Consider the following 18,706-nt stretch of genomic DNA (forward strand, 5'->3'; position numbering starts at 1 on the left):
TTGAAGAACTCAAGTTTGACAAAACTTTTTTAAAAATAGTAATTTTCCATCTGTTCTTAAACCAGATCTCCACATAAATAGTGTTGTGCCAGCTCAGTTCTCGCTTGCAAGTGGTGTGTGATGCCACAGCCTGGCAACAGTATACATCCTTACCAACACCGATGGGAACGCAGAGAGGGAAGTGTCTGCCTGAACTACATGAGACTCTGACCCCAGTGCCTCAAGGAAGGGCTGCAGAGGGGAAGAGGGGATGTATTGGGACTGCCTTTTATTGCCTGCTGAGAACACAGTTACATAAATAAGTAAAAGCATGTCAAAAACAATCAGATTGATTAAGTCACTCTAAGGCCCATCTAATGTGATACCCTGGCCGCAAGGCAAACTGTCAGCAGTGCAGAACTGGGTCACTCTATACTTTCAGCATAAATTCTTCTGTCTTAGAAACAAGTTTGAAATTGTTAACAATTTTTGAGGGGAAGTTGGAGGTTGGGGGCGGTTGTTGGTTTTTTTGTTTTTTTTTACACAAGAATTCTACATTTATCCATCTGTCTAGCCATCCCTCCAGTTATACCACCCACTAATCAGATACGGGGGGAGGGAGGGAGGGGGAAGTAATCTTTTAATCTATTGTTGACTGTATTTTCTGACATTTTTATATAGCAACAGATGTCCAGAGGTATAGTCCTGAATATATATTTAATTGGCAAACCCATATTGGAGAGACTTAATTCTATTATTTTATTACAATATATATCTCATTAACGTTTACTTTGGTCAACACCTGCCCTGGATATTCAGAGTTCCCCTGTGAAAATCACCCTACATGTTGAACCCCCTTAGCTATAATGCAGGGTTCAGGGCTACCCCCATTTCACAATGTCCCAAATCAAACCACAGTACCTAAAATAAATCTACCTTGGTAGCAGTCAAAGGTCCTATGTACTTCCATGTGTCAGAATTCATATCCTGGAAGCTAGGTCAGTTACTTTAATTTCTTTAAAACAATATAACTCCACCTATTCATATTCTGCAGTATGAAGAACAGCCACCAAAGGGAGGACTAAAACTGCTCGAAACCATCCAAACCGTGGGCTGGAAGCAATTTTAATTTCCATGCTTCCCTTTCAATTATTTAATTAAGCCCCAATTCTAAGTAATTATTTATTTGCTCCTAATGGTTGGATTTCAGAGTTTAGGCTCACACAGTCAAGGCTTTACATGCCTTCTCTCTCCATCCTAGCTATATGATCCAAAAGGCTCTCATCTGTTGGCAATGTGTGTTAACAGCCCCTTAGAGACTCTTTCTTGAGTCAGCTATTTAAATGTTTTGGAGAGATGTGGATTTACCCTTATTTGCAGAGTGCTCAGAGATCCTACTGTTACCTGAAACATATTGTATTTATTACACATTTTGTGTGAGGGAATTTATGCTCATGAAAACAAGGGTCCCACAATACCAGCTAGAATAAGGCATAGAGCAATTTGGGGATATGCAAATTCCCACACACTGCTCTTCCAATACTGTGCCCCTCATTGTGACATGCTCCCAGTTTCCAGGCAGCATTAGCTGCAAAATCTTACCGTTATTTGGAACACAAATGAAATGTCCACTAGGAGGAGGCCAGGCAAACTCATTTTTATACATCTCAAACTCTGATTTTGAACTGGGACAGCAGCAGAGAAAGATCAATGCTTTACATCAGCGTGCACCCACTCAAGGGCCAGCAAGAGTCCTTTGCAAGGAGCCGCTTGCTAACATGGGATTGACACAACAAACCCTTGGTTATAGGGCGGATCACCAAGTTTTAGACTCAGAACTGTGTGTGCGCACATTGGTCAGTGCAGGTGAACAAGACAGAAAATCTCACATCTAAACCCTGTAGTGATGCTGGGGCTGAAAATACGGTTCAACAAAATCACGTTGCTTTTTTCTTAAACACCACCGAGTTGTAGCAACTCCTTTCAGCCTCAGCATAACTGTAAGATGAAGCTCAGCTACCCCAGCTTCTGAACACCCTGCTCCGAAGCATTGCACGGGAGGGTCTAGTCACAGCAGTCTCCTGTATGCTCTTTGCTTTGCCAACGAGGGAAACCAAACAGGTAATTAGGAACCAATGGAAACACAAGAATTGCACTTGCATTGGCTCCAAACTGTTTCAATAGAAACCCCTTCTTCTGTCCCTATTGGAAATACATTCTTCACTTTGAGGCCCATTCTCCAGCCATTATGAACCTCTCTCATTACCAGTATTAGAATTATCCACACACGTCAGCTGGAGATACAGCCCATATTTATTTTCTGTTTGCTGCAGTGGCAGCAGAGGAATGTCCATATGGGGTATTTAAAGAGAAGCCACAGTGACAGTAAGATCCTTGTGGTATTCTGAGTGATAGCAGCTTACTGTCTAAAACAAGATTTCACCTCTTTTTGCTCCTCTTAGCCTGCAAAAGCAGCACAGCTAACAGTGAGTCGATTTCTATTTTGCCTCATGAATCAATAGAATTGTTTACTAGGTGCCAATTACAGGGACCAATTTTGCCTTGAAGACCTGACTAAAGACAATGGCTTAGCATGGGTGTACCAGAGGGCAGTATTTGCTCTGTGCAATTTGTATGATGCATGAGCCAGAAAGAACCCAGCGGGACTTTTAAACTCCAGGGTAAATTTTCAGCACTGGCAGTTAGGAAAACCCTGATCTTTTTACTTGTAAGAGGAGTAAATTCTAATCCAGGGGTAGACAACCTATGGCACGCGTGCTGAAGGCAGCACACGAGCTGATTTTCAGTGGCACTCACACTGCCCGGGTCCTGGCCACCAGTCCGGGGGGCTTTGCATTTTAATTTAATTTTAAATGAAGCTTCTTAAACATTTTAAAAACCTTATTTACTTACATACAGCAATAGTTTAGTTATATATTATAGACTTATAGAAAGAGACCTTTTAAAAACATTAAAATGTATGACTGGCTCGCGAAACCTTAAATTAGAGTGAATAAATGAAGACTCGGCACACCACTTCTGAAAGATTGCCGACCCCTGCTCTAATCTAAAGTCATTGAGAGGCAATAAATACAGAGAATCATGATGCCAATTTCACAGAGTCACCATTTGCAGTAAAGCTTCACATTAAGGGAATGTAAATGAGTTTAGATGCAAAGAGGCATCTCCCACTATTCACTAGGATCAATCACTAGCGTTGACCTATTGTATTTACACAAAGATATGTTTATCCTAAAACCAAAATAATTTTCTATTAACGGAATACCACTCTTGGCATTTGGGATTCCTTAACCCCAGCAGGAGAGCACTGCAAAGCAAACCAAAACTAATTCTGATAATTCTTACAGAGCAACTCACCTCATCTCTGAGTATATCGCTAACTGAAGAAGCAGTGTTTAAGCTGATCTGTGACTGGCTGCTTATCCCACTGTCTTCTCTCAGGTATTCATTGTCCAATGAGTGCACAGAAAGCAAGAGAGTACCCCTGGGCTTGAGTGTCTTTGGCCTCTCGGGTGCCTCTAAATTGCTGTCAATAGCAGAGCTGTTCCCAAGAGAAATCATGGAAGTGGCACTTATTCTCCCAGGATAACGGAAACTCTTGCGTTGAGAGCTGGGTCTTGGACTTTGTGGTTTAGGGCTCATGGGCCGACAGGGCATGTCTTTACCTTCATATGTCGATAGCTGGGGGCAAGAGGGGCTTAGCTGAGTAAACGGTGATTGCAGGTCACTAGGGCTAAAGGGAGATCTCAGCCAGTATTCCTCAGAAGTATCTAAACTGTTGACCATTGTTTCCTGCTGCTCAGCATAGTCTGGGTATTCTGGACATTTGATAGTCAGATCATAGGATAGTACTCTTTTTCTTCTCATATCTATAGGTGTAGAGACCTCAATGGATTCTACAGAGGTGTCAGAATGGTTGGCATCCATGAGGGTGGCATTAGACTCATATGAGCTCAAAAATGCTTGTCCATTAGAGCTCTCCTGCTTCTCTGTGGATGTTCTTCTTGTAACATTACCGGGGCCTTGCTGGTGGCCCCTGGTTGTTTTAAGACTCTCCTGTGATGGTGATAAACTTGCTAAGGTGGGCTTTTTCAGTCCATCAGCCTCCCTGCTTTTCAGAAATGCTTTCCAGGAGCTTTGGCGAAGTTTGGCTTTCTCCTTTTCATGTTTCAGTGATCCTTTGGGGCTCTGTTCAGGATTTTCCTTCTCCAGGGATTTGGATTCAAAGAAACTTGAGAAGGATTTATGCGCCAAGGCCAGTCTTGTCCTGAATTTTTTACCCTCTGGGTTTTTGTTTCTTTTATACTCATTCTCACTCAGGGATTTCCTCACCCCAGAATACTGTGGCACTTCACTGTCATTATTTTCAACTGATTCTAAGACTCGTGCTTCAGAGTGTTTGACATTCAACGAGGGGGAAGTAGAATTTGTGTCTATGTTGTCCATCAGTATCCGACCAGAGCCAGAAGCCTTCCTCAGGCTGATTCTGCTGAACAATCCAGCAGGTCTTTCATAAAATAAGTCGTCATCATCAGAATATTCAGAGGTGTAGCTTTCCTTTCTTCGGAAGGCAGAACTGGGTGAACTGCTTTTAAAAGACTGCAAACTTTCTGTGTCTTCATCCTCTTTCCCAGCATCAAGTTCTTCTGTCTTTGTCGTGCTGCCAAAGAAGTTGCTGCTACCTTGGTTTTCAGCAGCCGCTGTCTTGGTTTTCTTGAAGGATGCCATTTTTGAGAACACTAAAAACTTGGAAGGTTTCCCAGTCTTGGTCTGCTTCTGCACAGCTTTATAGAGACTGCTGTTACTCCCCAAGAAATGGAACGAATTCTCATCCATCTCCTCACTGTTAGCACTGCTAGTGCTTACATTATCTAGACCCAGGGCAGAGGCCTCTTGGCTCTCCGTTTTCACTATACAGTTAAAGGCATCGGTCACATTTGGATTCTGTTCATTGTCTTTGCTAAGGCTCACCAGCTCCTCCACAGTAGAGCCCAGCTTTAGTTCTCTCCTGGGAGAATCTTCACCAACGCCTATTTGGTCCTTTGAAATATTACAGCTTTCAGTTTCTTTCTTTTCTAGCCTGTGTACGCAAGAGACGATGCTCCCAAAGGTGTCACCATCAGCACCATCTCTCTGACACAGGCCACTAATCCTGTTCTTTTCCAGTGCTGTTGCGCTAGTTCCACATATATCTTGCTCTAGGCTTTGACTTGTATTGAACTCATTTTCCTCGGTCACTTTGCTGTCTCTTGTTTCAAAGAGTGATTTTTTTAGCAGCTCTGTTTCTGACTGCACCCCAGCATTAGTTCTGCAGGGCTCCACCTGAGAGATTCCCCCACTAATTATGCCAGGTGATTTCAAATGTGCTCCAGTGCATGCATCTGCCTTTTCTTTCGAGGGAATGATAGCATCTTCCAAGTGTAAATTAACTCCACTGGATTCATTTTTTATAGTGGTTACTGGGAAGCCACTGCAGCTGAGTTTTAAAGACAAATCTGGATCTGTTCTCTCCACTTGCTGCCGCACAATTTCTGATTCTTCTTGCCCTGTGCTCCCAGCAGCAGTCACTTCTTCATTGCCAGAGATGGGCTGTACAGGCAGAGTTTGCTCTTCACAGCTGGAATATGCATTCAGATCTCTCTGTGATTCATCGGGTTCTTTGCTAGCAACGGGATGAGACCCCAAATCCTCATTGGCTAGTTCTCCTAATGTTCCAGTTATTATTTCAGCAGGACAGTCATCGTTCAGCATCTTGGACTGCAAGCCCTTCTCCTCCACAGATATTATAATCAGAGCAGGTTTTAACTCTGAGAGCTTCATCAACTTTTTCCCCTGGTGCTTGTAATGTGGTTTGGTAGCTATTTCAACAGAACAGGCATCAACACCATCACTCTCATCCTTTTTTCCTGCATCAGCGAGATGTCCATTCATTGTTACAAGCTCAGAGTGACCCTGTAAGGCATTGTTTTTGCAATTCAGGTTTTGCAGCATCGAAACATCCTGCTCTCCTGCAATGTTCTGGCCACCAGAGTTCAGTGCAGTCTCCAGGGATTTCCAACCCAAATTCAGTTCAGAAGAATCCTCTGAACCTCTTTCTCCCACACAAGCCTCAGTACTTGGTGATTCAGGGCTGCTCTCCTCCAAGTTGTTCAGCTGTGTTTTACCAGCTGGGCCAAAGTTTGCTAAATAGTTATCACCTTTGTTTTCTGCAACGGCAGGAACACCTACAAGACAAGTTGCTTGGTCCTTACTGATGCCAGATTCAGAGTTAATGCTGTGAGAGAACCCGTGCGCTTTGAAACCCCTCTCAGATTTGCATTTAGCTTTTCTTACCTCTCCTTCAGCATTTATGCTCATTGGCTCTGAAGCCAAGGCAGAGGGAGTTTCCCTTTCTATTGAATCCCACTCAGAGGTATCTCTCAGTTGGAGCTGTGCTGAAGATAAGCCATCAGCACACATGTCTGCTTCTGTGTTAAGGCCACATGTCTCTGATTCAGTGTGCAAATTAGCTTCAGCACCTTGCTGGGAGCCTGCTGGATGAGATAGCTGGCTGTTATTTGAGTCTAGGCAGGTATTAAGAAGTGATCCTTTTATGCCAAATTTCCCCTCCACTTTTATTGCTTTTTCAGAGCCCCCACCAACCCTTTCTATGTTTTTCCAGGTGTACTCAAAACCCAACCCTTCAAGATGTATCCTGGAACATGACAATCTTAATTTATCTCTAAGCTGAATGCAGTTACCTAAGTAGTCTCTCTGGCCCCCGGCATTTATGTTTTCAGGTGCACTGTGCCAGGTTTTACTCTCTTTGATCTCTGGCCGCATGTGTGGAAGCTGAAATTTGGATTTTAGGCAGGGCTGGTATAAGAGTGAATCCGTTTTACGGGTGGCCCCTGGAGTTTTGTTTCTTGTCTTTGTAGCTGTAGTTTCCTCATTGTTAACTGAGTTCCTCCGACTGCATTTTATGTTGGAGCTAGAATCTAGTTCATAATGAAATTCAAATGCCTCAGAGTTTCTTTTACTGTCAGTTCTATTTGTTTCAAAATTAATATTAGGCAAACTATGGCATGATCCTACATCTGGCTGCAAAGGAAATTGCTGAGTCTCGGGAAAAGTCAAACAGCTTTCAGAGTTTGCTTTCAGACAAGCAATGCTTAATCCTGCTGGACTTTTTTTACTCCTTGCAATAGCATCTTCAGCTGGTTCTGAGCTGACACAGAATTGCACTTTATTGGTTTCAGACTTTGCTCCACTTTGCAATCCATCCACTACCAATTTAGTCTCTGTCTTAGATATAGTGTCCCCTCCACTAGTGCCAGACCCAGTATTGGAGGGATCACTAGTTAATATTAGTTCTTTCTCTCCTGCCTCTTCTCTTCTTGATTTTGTAGTCTGTATCCAAAATTCACTTCTACTTGGTGCTACTTTTAAATCAGAAGACAACTCCAATTGCACCTTTTGACTCAACTCCAGTTGGCTCATGCAATGAAGTTGATGAGGGGGTACTTCTGCATTGGTATCAGGAAAAGTATGGCATGGTTCTTTTTTTTCAGCGGAAAGGCAGTTTGAACTTAAGCAAGTTTCTCCACTTATGTCACTGGCAACAGACTCTGTGTCTGACACACTTTCATAAGGCTCAGTCTTTATGTCTGACAAAGATTCACTCTGATGCGATTGGGTCTCAAAATAATCTTCATCTGTTTCCTGGCTTGACCCACGTATCTCCAACTCTACTGTACTTGGGGCAGAAGAACTCTGATCATCTTCAAACTCTCCTTCAGTGATGTAGTTTTCAGTTGGCTCTGGGGTCTGCAATAAAAAGTCCAAAATTAGTCAAGAATGAATTCAGCAGCTGAGTATCAGAAAGAAAGGTGTTTCTCTCTATGATATTTCTAGAAAGAAATAATGTGTTGGGATTTAAACACAATAAAGATACATGCAATACAGGATATACCCCTTTCCTCGGGGATTATAGTGGATGTTTGCACAGGGTTGGACTTGATGCCCTTATGTCTTTACTATAAACTATTTTTAATAAAATAGCATCCAAAATGTGGCAGAAGCTCCAAAGACTTATGATCATTTGCACCCTTCCAATCCAAGGGCACTTTTCACATTTTACATAAATCAAATTAACATAATTCCTTCCATGTAAAAACTATTAGTGAATCCACCTCTGAATCTCAGCAGAGATTTCCTGCACAAACCAGGGGCATAGATATTACTATCCAATTATGTAACCAGTGCTTCATGTGGGTGGAGCTGAGGGTAGGATTGCAGACCTGGCTTTTTTTTTTTAAATCATGTCAATCACTCAAGGGTGCACTTTACACATTGTCTTACCAAAGCTGATGCTCCAAAATTATCAGAGACCCCCTACTTTTTTCAGACCACTTTTAATACTCTTTAGAACACAGTGTAATTAGTTGTTTGGACAGGGTGTGAACCAAGTTTGAAAGTGATGTTTGAACTCAGTTCAGAGAGAGACCAAGAGTCATCAGCACATCAAGTATTGGATCAAGCCCAGCTAAGCTGCTTACAGAAAGAGATCAAAACAACACTGTCAACCTCAGGGATAAGTCTTTGTCTTAAATGAGCCTGCTTAAAGGGCCAAATCTCAGAGGTCTCGTCTTTTTCCGTTTTTTACCATCAGAATGCAAGCTGAAACTTCCCCAAGCTTAAAGGAAGAGAGCCAATCCTGATAAAGCAGGATGAGGGGAAAATGTTAGCTAACACCCACTGCCATCACTGGATATAGCTGCATCCAAAGATTCTACATGGTTGAGACTGATCAAGGAACTCAACTGGTTTCAGACTCAGATATCTATGTATGTACATCAACAAATTAAGCTCTATATAATCTGTATCCTGTTAACTCTCACACAGCACACCTGTGAGTTAGAAAGCTCTCTAGGTTCTTATACCTCAGACCTTTCCTGGGAAAACAGAGGCAAGAAGAGGTGGGGACCTTTCTTAGACTAAAGAGAAGGTGACTAGCAGAGGTGCAATTAGAACTCAGGACCCTAGGTCAATACAGCTTTGAGCACTGCCCACAGCTGCTCCATTCTCTCAGGGGCACAACTCAATGGAAGCCCTAGAGAAGAACCAAATTAAAAAAAACAGAGCAAAAGGACAGATACCAGGGTTTCTGAGCCCTGCTACCACAATACAGAGATTAAGGGGGTTAGGGACAGAGGTGGAGGTTAACCAAGGAAGCTAGTAAAATGGGGTTATTCGGCAGAGGAAGAAGATCCTTGTCTGAACAGACTGGAACCTGATGAAAATATGGCTAGAGGAGATGAGAGGAGGTTTGTATAATTTTTTAATAATATTTCTTAAGCACCCATTCACCATTTTTCTCTATTCATTACTGTGCTGGGATGGATTATAGATCTGATTTTGAGCACTCAAAAGTACATCGCTGAGGAACCTAAGCATAAAACATGTTGCCTTCCGTGGGCAGCAAAGATAAAAACAAAGTCCATAATGGGAGGAGGGTCACTGCTTCAAACTGAGTTCAAGCACCCTTTCGCACAATGAAGCCAGCTCCAACCAAATCGCACAAGTCATGTAATCTACAGAACAGTGCATCCTTCCCTGCATATAATCAATGAAACATACAATTTAGGTTTTTCAATAATGTCAAGCCCTGCCATTAACAGGACAGAAATGACCAGCATTACAACTGCACAGGCTCACATGTCACATGCTGATCAATGGTGCGGCCGGCTATCAGGAGCAGTTGGCTCACACAGCAATGAATACAGGAGCAGCTGCTCAGCATTAGCAAAGCTGAATCTCGAATGATGCACTAAACAAATTTACAGATGGCACTGAGATAAGCTACGAACTATTCAAGCAAGTGGGGTCTGAGTAATGAGGACACCTGATAGTCCTGAGAATAATTATGAATTAAATTACACCAAAATTAGGACACAGATCTATTAGAGTCCATCTACACAACAAATACAGATGTGCCAGCATATCCAAATTTTGGTTTTGGTGTTTATGGGCCTTATTCAATATGCACCAAGGTCGACAAGGGCCCTTCTGTTTACTTCAATCCACATACCGAATGAGGAAGAGAGTTCCAGATACAAAGGGCACTGATTACTGTTTTCATTCATAGTTCATGGGAGAGTCCCAAAATTGCATGGCCTGTGCTGTGTCCCACAGGGCTGCTGATTGGGACTGCTGAAGTTCAGATTTTAGCTGGCAGCCACTTTGTGGTGCAGCAGCCACTTCCGCAACACATAAGAGCAGGCCCAGAACTGCTACCTTCTACTCTGGACTTTCATGGGGCAGCAGCATTTCCTGTGGTGATGAGGAAAGGAAGACAGATTGGAGCAAGTATAATGTGGGGGGCTTCATTCTCAGCTCTGTTATGCATGCACCAGCACGAACATCCACACAGCAATTATATGCAAATAAACAAATATTTATGTAAATACCCCAACAGCAAGTACTCTAGTCTACACAGGTTCTTATACCACCCCATCACTGTAGAATCTGAGTGCATTCCAGTGGTGCATTAATCTACGTGATTAACATGTATCACACATGGTTTGTTCTCTCTCCTCCTCCTCTTCTCAGGGAGAGAACTGTATGTAGAGTGGAGGGGTGTGCTTTGGTAAGGCTTTGGAAATGTATTTATTTTACTATGTATATGCTATGTCTTTATATTGGAGAAGTGTGCCTTGCACTTGAAACAGAATGTGGCGAGGTTTCTAATGGTCCTTAGTTCCTGTGATGAGTACATGTTCCTCCCCCCTGCAGTGACAATCCCAAGCAACAGGTTTGAGAACTGACCACACAAGCCATGTAGCACTACTCCTCAAACAACGAGCTGATCAACAGTGAGTTAGGATGCCAGTGAATTCAATAGGACCAGCTGTTTCAGGATTCAAATGATGCTCTCAAATCGGGCCCAGAGGGCTCCTTACTGAAATTCTAAGGACAGAATTTGGCCCTAAGCATTTATGCGTAATGTGAAAATAGAGAAGCAATGTAAAGGCAAGGGTATGGAAGAAATATGCAAGACTCATGGTTAGGACCACATTGTGACACTGTTTGACACTGGTCTTTCCTGAGAATAACCTATAGCAGCAGCACAGCTAGGCCCTGGGCTTGCAAAAGGTTTACAATCCTGACCAGGTGTGAAGTGCATTATTTTCTCATTTCCGTCAGTATCAGAAACTCAACAGACATTCCTCCTATTGGTGAAGATGCATCAACCAGACAAGCGACGGTAAACTTGTGAGCTGCAGCCAGAAAAAAGAAAAGAAAAAACTAGCAAGCTTTGAAGGTGGGGGATAAACTGTAGTGAAATAGCTACCTAGCATCAAAAAAGAAGAAATAGCAGTAAAATAGCATGCAGTCAGGGCGAGCGACAGTAAATTAGCGACACTCTGAAGGGCAGGGGCATACATTCACAGGCTGAAAAGGTGGATATAGTGGAAATAAGATAGCTTCATAGGAAAGAGGAAAGAAGATGCCTCATAGGGAGATAATCAGCTCATTGACCTGCACGCAGTGGTGGGACTTGCTAAAGTGCCACATGTATCCAGCCAATAGGAAAAGATTCTCAAGGAGGCTCATCCTTTCAGTTTGACGAGACATATTATCAAGAGTGCAAAGACTAAAAGCAATGCAAAGCTTTTGCATGTCCAGTGCTAGAGCTGGGAAAATATTTTCAGTGTAAACTTTTTTTCACTGAAAAATGTAGATTCAAATTGACTGAAGTGTCTCACCAAACCATTTCAAATTTGCCAAGTTGTTTCGGTCAAAAAAAAAAAGTCAAAATGTTTCAAAAACTTTTCTAAATGCAACATGTTGACTTTTTGATTTGAAACTACTTTTTGTTACAAATTTTACTTCTAAAAAATTAATAAAATTGAAGTAAAAATAATCTCAAACACTAAATATTTCATTTCAGATTGAACAGAATATTATGTTTGACCCAAAATTAATTTTTTATAAACTTTTAGTTCACAAAAAATACTAAAAATAATTTCCTGTTAACCCTAAACTCTCTGTTGTTGTTTTTCTAGTTTTCATTTCAGCCACTGAACCAAAAAATCAGTTATTCACATAGCTCCATCCGAAACATTCACTGGTTACTAGGAATAAAATGTTACCTTTTAGTGATATTCTGCAAGGAAAACACAGGATACAATTGCTGATTGCATTTTAAGATGCAAGAATCATGCTGCTTAATTGTTCCCCTTTTGAAACAAGTTATATTCATTCTCGCTAAAATCTTCTTTTGAACTAGAGCATGCTAGTTCAAAGAAAGTTATTTTGGTTTAAGGACAGCTTAAGGGAGCATCCAGGGACAGGAGAATGTTTCTGCAGTGTTTGAGGAACGTTTACCAAATGGATTTTGAGTGACAGGTCATGGGAAAAAATGGACTGATTGAAAGTTTTCACTTTTGTCTAATATCACTGTGTCTTCCTCTAGCTCTACAATGCCTCGTCACTACTCCTTCCAACCTCCCATACAGATAAAACTGATGGGCTCTACATGTGTGAAGAAAACATACTGAAATTAACAGAGTTAATGTTTTTGTTGGGGATGGTGTTGTGGATGCAACCCTGTAAAATGCACTATGGGTAATAAGCATGACCAACCTTAGGACCTTGAGCCTTGCAGTGAAGGCTTGTAATACCTGAGGTTTGGAACAACTGTAGGAAGAGAAGGGACTACTCTTGGAACAACTACGCAGACCACCACTTTGAATGGGATAGGACAGTGCCAGTATGTTATATCTGCTCTCATTGGACTCATGGGCCCAGTCCTGCTCTCATCAATGCCAATGAGATATTTTTGCCATTGATTGCAGTGGAACAGGCCAAATTTCTATGGATCACATTCTCCACTTGCACCATTTCCGTATTGTGTTTATGATGTGACCATTGTAAGTCCTTAACTATCCATTTTCTAGCTTTCCTTTGTTTTGAAATCAATGGGATCCAGTGACACTTGTCACTTAGCCTAACTAGTTTTTGAAATGAAGATTTGTTTTTGCAATTCAGACTCACCTCCACCCCAGGAGGTAAATATTACTGTATCCATTTTATTCTGAGTCCCAGTTCACAGACCACAGACCCCTACCCTAAGCACTAGATTGCACTCCCACCTACATGTTGTCTTACTACTGCAGTGACAGATATAGGTCAGTTCTTCATGTCAAGTCAGAACAATGTGAAAGCATTCTCACTATAACACGGCAACTGACCCTTCTGATGTCCATTGTTCCCAATGGATATGATGGTAACCACAGCTCCTGAATTAGCCCAATACAGTGCACAGATCCTCATTATTCCTTGCTTGTATGGAAGACAGTATGTGGCATTGCTGCATACTTACCATCTGCACTGAACTAGGTAATAAACCTGACATTGCTTCATGTGCAGACACCACTCTCTAATAATAAGTTTGTTTTTATAGTTTGTCATGAGATGCGATTGAAATGCAATACTTAGTAGCACCACAGCCAGCTATCCTAAAGTTGCCAACCCTCCAGGATTGGCCTGGAGCCTCCGGGAATTAAAGATTAAGTCATGTGATGAAATCTCCAGGAATACATGCAACCAAAATTGGTAACCCTAAGATATCCTCTTTGCTCAATGAGCCTCTACACTTGTCATTGGATTAAGCAAATAAAGATAGGCACATGGGTATTGTTTACCAATGGTCCAATCCTGTGTGGCGCTCTGCATTCTCACCTCCACTGTTATCAATGTGAGAGAAAACTCAGCATCAAAACCAGAACACCACAGAGAAAGCCCTCAACCAGTGATGCAAGTAAGCCGGTACGGTCAGGTATGCTGTACCATTAAAACATTTATGCCAGTACGCCGTACCGGAATGATACGTTTTCAGAACCCCAGGGCTTTCCCAGGCACTGCAGCGGCAAAAGGAGCAGAACATGGGGCTGCCGCTCCCATGAGCCGGTGCCCTGCACCAGCAGCTCCTCCGGTGCAGCTGTACCTCCCCAGCCCCGCCCCCAGCCCTTCCACGCAGCTGCATCTCTTGTCTGGGGTCGTAGAGAAGAATGAGGGGGGATCTGATAGCTGCTTTCAACTACCTGAAAGGGGGTTCCAAAGAGGATGGATCTAGACTGTTCTCAGTGGTACCAGATGACAGAACAAGAAGTAATGGTCTCAAGTTGCAGAGGGGGAGGTTTAGGTTGGATATTAGGAAAAACTTTTTCACTAGGAGGGTGGTGAAGCACTGGAATGGGTTACCTAGGGAGCTGGTGGAATCTCCTTCCTTAGAGGTTTTTAAGGCCCAGCTGGACAAAGCCCTGGTTAGGATGATTTAGTTGGGGTTGGTCCTGCTTTGAGCAGGGGGTTGGACTAGATGACCTCCTGAGGTCCCTTCCAACCCTGAGATTCTATGATTCTGTGTACAGCCCCACTGGAGGACAAGACTGGGGGCAGGGCTGGAGGCGGTACAGCCGCACTGGAGGTGCTGCCAGCGTGGGGCGCTGGCTCCTGGGAGCTGTGGTCCCATGTTCTGCTCCTTTCACCGCTGCAGTTTCCAGGAGAGCCCTGCAGTTCAGCAGATACCGGTTTCTATCTGCGGATATCCACATGCGGAGGTGTAAATTTGTATCATGCAGGGCTATAGTCATGGAACAGTTTTTGTGAGGGGGTCAGGGGGTCGGTACTGTATCAGAAAGAGTTAAAATCTACTTGCACCACTGCCTTCAACCATCTGCTTATGGATTATCTAGTAGCTTTCTCTCTCCCTCCCTTTTTGAGAAGGACAGTGCTATTATATCCACTTAGACAGAAAAAAAATAATAGAATGAAAAGTAGATGTGTCTGAAGACTGTCTGCATTTTACTGGCAACCTGAAGTTCCTGATATGATAGACAGCATTAGATGAGAACTGTGGTATGGAACTGCAGTTTGATCTAATCTGTATTTTATAAATGGGATTTTTACAAAGATTGTAAGCATTTACAATCCCTCTTTGTTTCCCCAAAGATAATGAGTTGGGACAGATTTCTCAAAAGGTGCCTAAATTAGACTTTTAAATCCATATTTAGGCACCTAAACAAGTAGCCTCTGTGCACCCATAGGTATCACTGAAGTCAAAATGAGTTGTGGATGCTCAACATTTAAGAATCAGGCTACTTATTTAGGTGCCTAAATATGGATTACGGGGCCTAAATTAATCTAGATAATCCAATGTGAAAGCACTGGCCCCAGCACCCTTTAGTTAGTGCTTGTGAACGTTGCTGGACCGAGGGCACTCTGTGAAGAATGAAGTCTTGTTTATCCACGGAACAGGCACAGCGTGGGCCATGGCAGCTTCCCCACGTCACACTTTTAACACCTGTCAGCTCTGGCCCAGACTGACCAGGCCCTGAATGTCAGAGGGAAATTCAATCTCCAGGCCCTATTTAAGTCTTGGTCTCTCAGCGGGGACTGTCAGAGGCTGCCAAAAGGAACGGTGCTTTGTGGTGACTTGGCCACCTGTTGAGTAGAAAATGGCCCACATGGCCCGAGACCACCAACTCCTTCAAATAGGATCCCGAAAAGTTGCCATAGTAATGACCTTGGGGAGCAAATTAGCCTCTTAGATTCAGGGCAAGCACCTGCCCCTTTTTACACACAATAAAGAAAGTTCCCTTCACAAGCAATTCAGTCACTGAGTTCAAATGTGGTTCCTGGGAACCACAGAGCACAGCTGCCCTCTCTGCACACATCACACTGCCTCAGTCCCCACGGGAAGATAACTGGCGGCGAAAGAGCCCTTTAAACAGACTTGTGCAAGAGCCACAGAGATACAACTGAGGCCTCAATTCACCAGCCCTCCCCACACTGAAATGAAATGTGGCTCTTTTACAGTCATCCTTCAGAGCAAACTGGGCAACAGTCTCAGGCCTGATTATTCATGGTCTGAGGGGTGAGACACCAGAGGGTTCTGGGTGAGGAATGAATTGCAAAGAAAAGCTTCATCCACTGAAGAGGATAAAATGAGATTCCTTGGGAGGGGCTTCCCATAGGCCAGCTAAGCTGGGTTGAAGAGAAGCATAGCTGTAAGGTATCATATGTTTATTCAGAGTCCCACTAATGGAGAGATCTCTATGGCTCTGGGAGTCAAAGGGCCTGGACCCTAGCGAAGTTAACAGCAAGTCAACCCCCACCAACAAACCCAAACTAATCAAGTGTGCCAAATACACACCAATAGAATTCTGAGTGCTTTGTAAGCACAGGGAGGGGGAGCAGAAAAGAAGTGTCAAGACATTTCTTGCAGCTCCTTATGCTGGGGCCATCCTGGCACTGGTTCAGCACTCTTTCAGGCGGCTCAGATTTACACAAGCAGAGCCACTCTGGCTACTAGGTAATGCCAGGGCATAATGGATACCTGGCCACATCTTTTCCCCCTCCCAACAAGTCTCTGCTGCACTAGCAGCCAGGAGATGGTAGATGTACAACGAATATTCAAGATTGCTCACTTTGAAATCTTCAAAGCATTCTGCACCTAATTAAGTGCTGAACTATTACTTCCAATTGCACTAAATTTGATCCCGAGCAGCTGCCTGAACTTAATGGGAGTAATAAGAGCTCAGTGATTCACAGAATCAGAGCATGAAAATAACACTCCCCTTGACAGATTCCTGCCGAAGTCACTGTGAGATGTATATAGGCATCGAAGAGCTAAATTTGACCCTAAGATCTTCAAGAGTTTTGTGACTGTACTGTTTAGTTTAATTTTTATTTTTATATAGAGTTGTGTACTTATTTGCATTGTACTGCATGCTTAAGCTACAGCCTCTGAAAATTTAGCCATTCATATATCAAATCACTAAACTGTTACATTACTTAGGTCTCTAGTGGTTGGTTCATAGAGGATAACCGTCTACTACCACTGCCAGCTAGTGACCTTTTGAGCTAAAAGTAACTCACAAAGCATGGCCTTTTGATGCTTCAGGTCCTGGGTTCTTTGACAACCAATGGTGGCAGGGGGAAGGGGTGGTGTTACAAAGTTAGGGGCCTTCAGTAAGTGATCCTTTGATACAATCTAAACTGCACCTGGTGCCTTCACTGGAAAGTCTCCAGAATTAACTACCAAATGGAGTGGGGCTGTCACAGAATAATTAAAATCTGCAAGCAGTGCCTTGAGCTATCAACAAGTGCCATCCCATAAAGGGTATGTTTATTGAATGAGGGTGGGGAGCGCAAAGAATTTGAATCAGATGTAAAGTAGTGGGAAATCTCAAAATACTGTCATGCCAATTACACTAAAATGCATTTCCCTCTCCCACAGGCTGTAGTCATAGCATCCTGTTTATGCACAGCAGATGGTTAGGAGCCAGCTAAATTACACTGTTCTTGGTTATGCTGATGAGTTACAATCCAACACAATGCAGTTGAGTTTAGAGTGGGCTGCTGGACAAACCCCAAAAGTTGACACACCCCTGTGGGTCACAGAAATCCTGCACCCCAAGCAGTATCTTCATGCAGAAGAGCCATTTGATACATTCAGCGCTGCTGTCATGTGCTGACATCAGTGAAAGATCACAGGTGAGAGGCTTGTTGTACTATAGCAGACATCATGCAGCTCCCCTCAGACTCCACTCAGCAAACTAACTCCACACCTAGAAGCTGCTCTCTCCCCAGAGGCCAGATACATTATTGCCTTCATTGACCCTAATTGTGCTGCTGCCAGGTGTACTCTCTCACAGGCTCTAGGAGTCTCTGCTACTAATACCTATGGGTGCCAGCTAGAGCTGGGATGAGGTGACAGTCAGAGCTCAGTTTACCTAGTGGACTAAAAATTTTCTAGTAAATACTGATTGCACTCCAGTCACATCTCCTCCTGCTGGATATAAAGATAGATCCTACCACCCCCTGACTACATCAGCGTTAACAGAATAAGGATCATCCAGCAGAGCAGGTGGAGGACCAACAAAGGAGTGTACATATGTGTGTGTTAAGCAGAAGGTAGCATGAGCTAAGTTATCAACACACCTATGTGAGAATTAAAATAACCAAATTCACATCCTGTGGCGCCGCGGAGAAACTGTAAAATAGGGCTGTGCAAAACTGTTTCCTTAAATATTTCATATATTTTTGCAACTGTGTTTTGGACAATTCTGTGACTGCCTAGCTTTGTTTTTCATTAAGCTTCACCAGCTGGTTTTTTGCACTGAAATGTGTAAATATTAATTGCTTATATTTTTCAATGCAAAAGTTGATCTTCAACTGCAGGAACTTTCAAATACAAATATTACAAAAATATTTGCTATGTTTATTCAAACAGTTCCAGTCAATGATGACTGTTCATTTTCACTCAAAAATGACTTTATATTTTAGCAAAAGCAGACGTTTGGGGCAAAATTAGGCTATTTTGGCAAAGTCACAATGAAATGCAAATCTCTAAAGCTGTGCAAAATATTTGCAATGAGCCTCAAAAGTGCTGATTTAAAAATATTGATATTGTTAAGTAAGGCCCCAGTGCTGTTATCAGATCTGGAGAGCCAAACTCTTGGGCCAGTGCTGAGCCCCAGGTACTTCAATGGTACTTGGCACAAGATGCAGGGCTCCAAGCTAGATGACCTGTTTGCAAGATCAAGGGTTAAATAATGGGAGGAAAAAGATCAGAAGAAATTCAGCAGATCAATTCACAGTAAAGAATTCAAAGTTATACCAATAATCAGCACTTAAACTGTTCTGAGTTGTTTTTTTT

At 42.8% G+C, this 18,706-nt stretch overlaps 1 protein-coding gene across 1 annotated transcript in view; it reads right to left on the minus strand.

Moving 5' to 3' along the window:
- LOC123377402 overlaps positions 1–18,706 on the minus strand; it is a 286,411-nt gene that overhangs the window by 184,787 nt on the left and 82,918 nt on the right. Inside the window, 1 exon segment of the mRNA XM_045030277.1 lies at positions 3,358–7,806. Coding sequence (XP_044886212.1) covers positions 3,358–7,806 — 4,449 coding nt within the window.

The sequence above is a fragment of the Mauremys mutica genome, chromosome 9 (assembly GCF_020497125.1).
Source record: "Mauremys mutica isolate MM-2020 ecotype Southern chromosome 9, ASM2049712v1, whole genome shotgun sequence".
Classification (NCBI taxonomy): Eukaryota; Metazoa; Chordata; order Testudines; family Geoemydidae; genus Mauremys; species Mauremys mutica.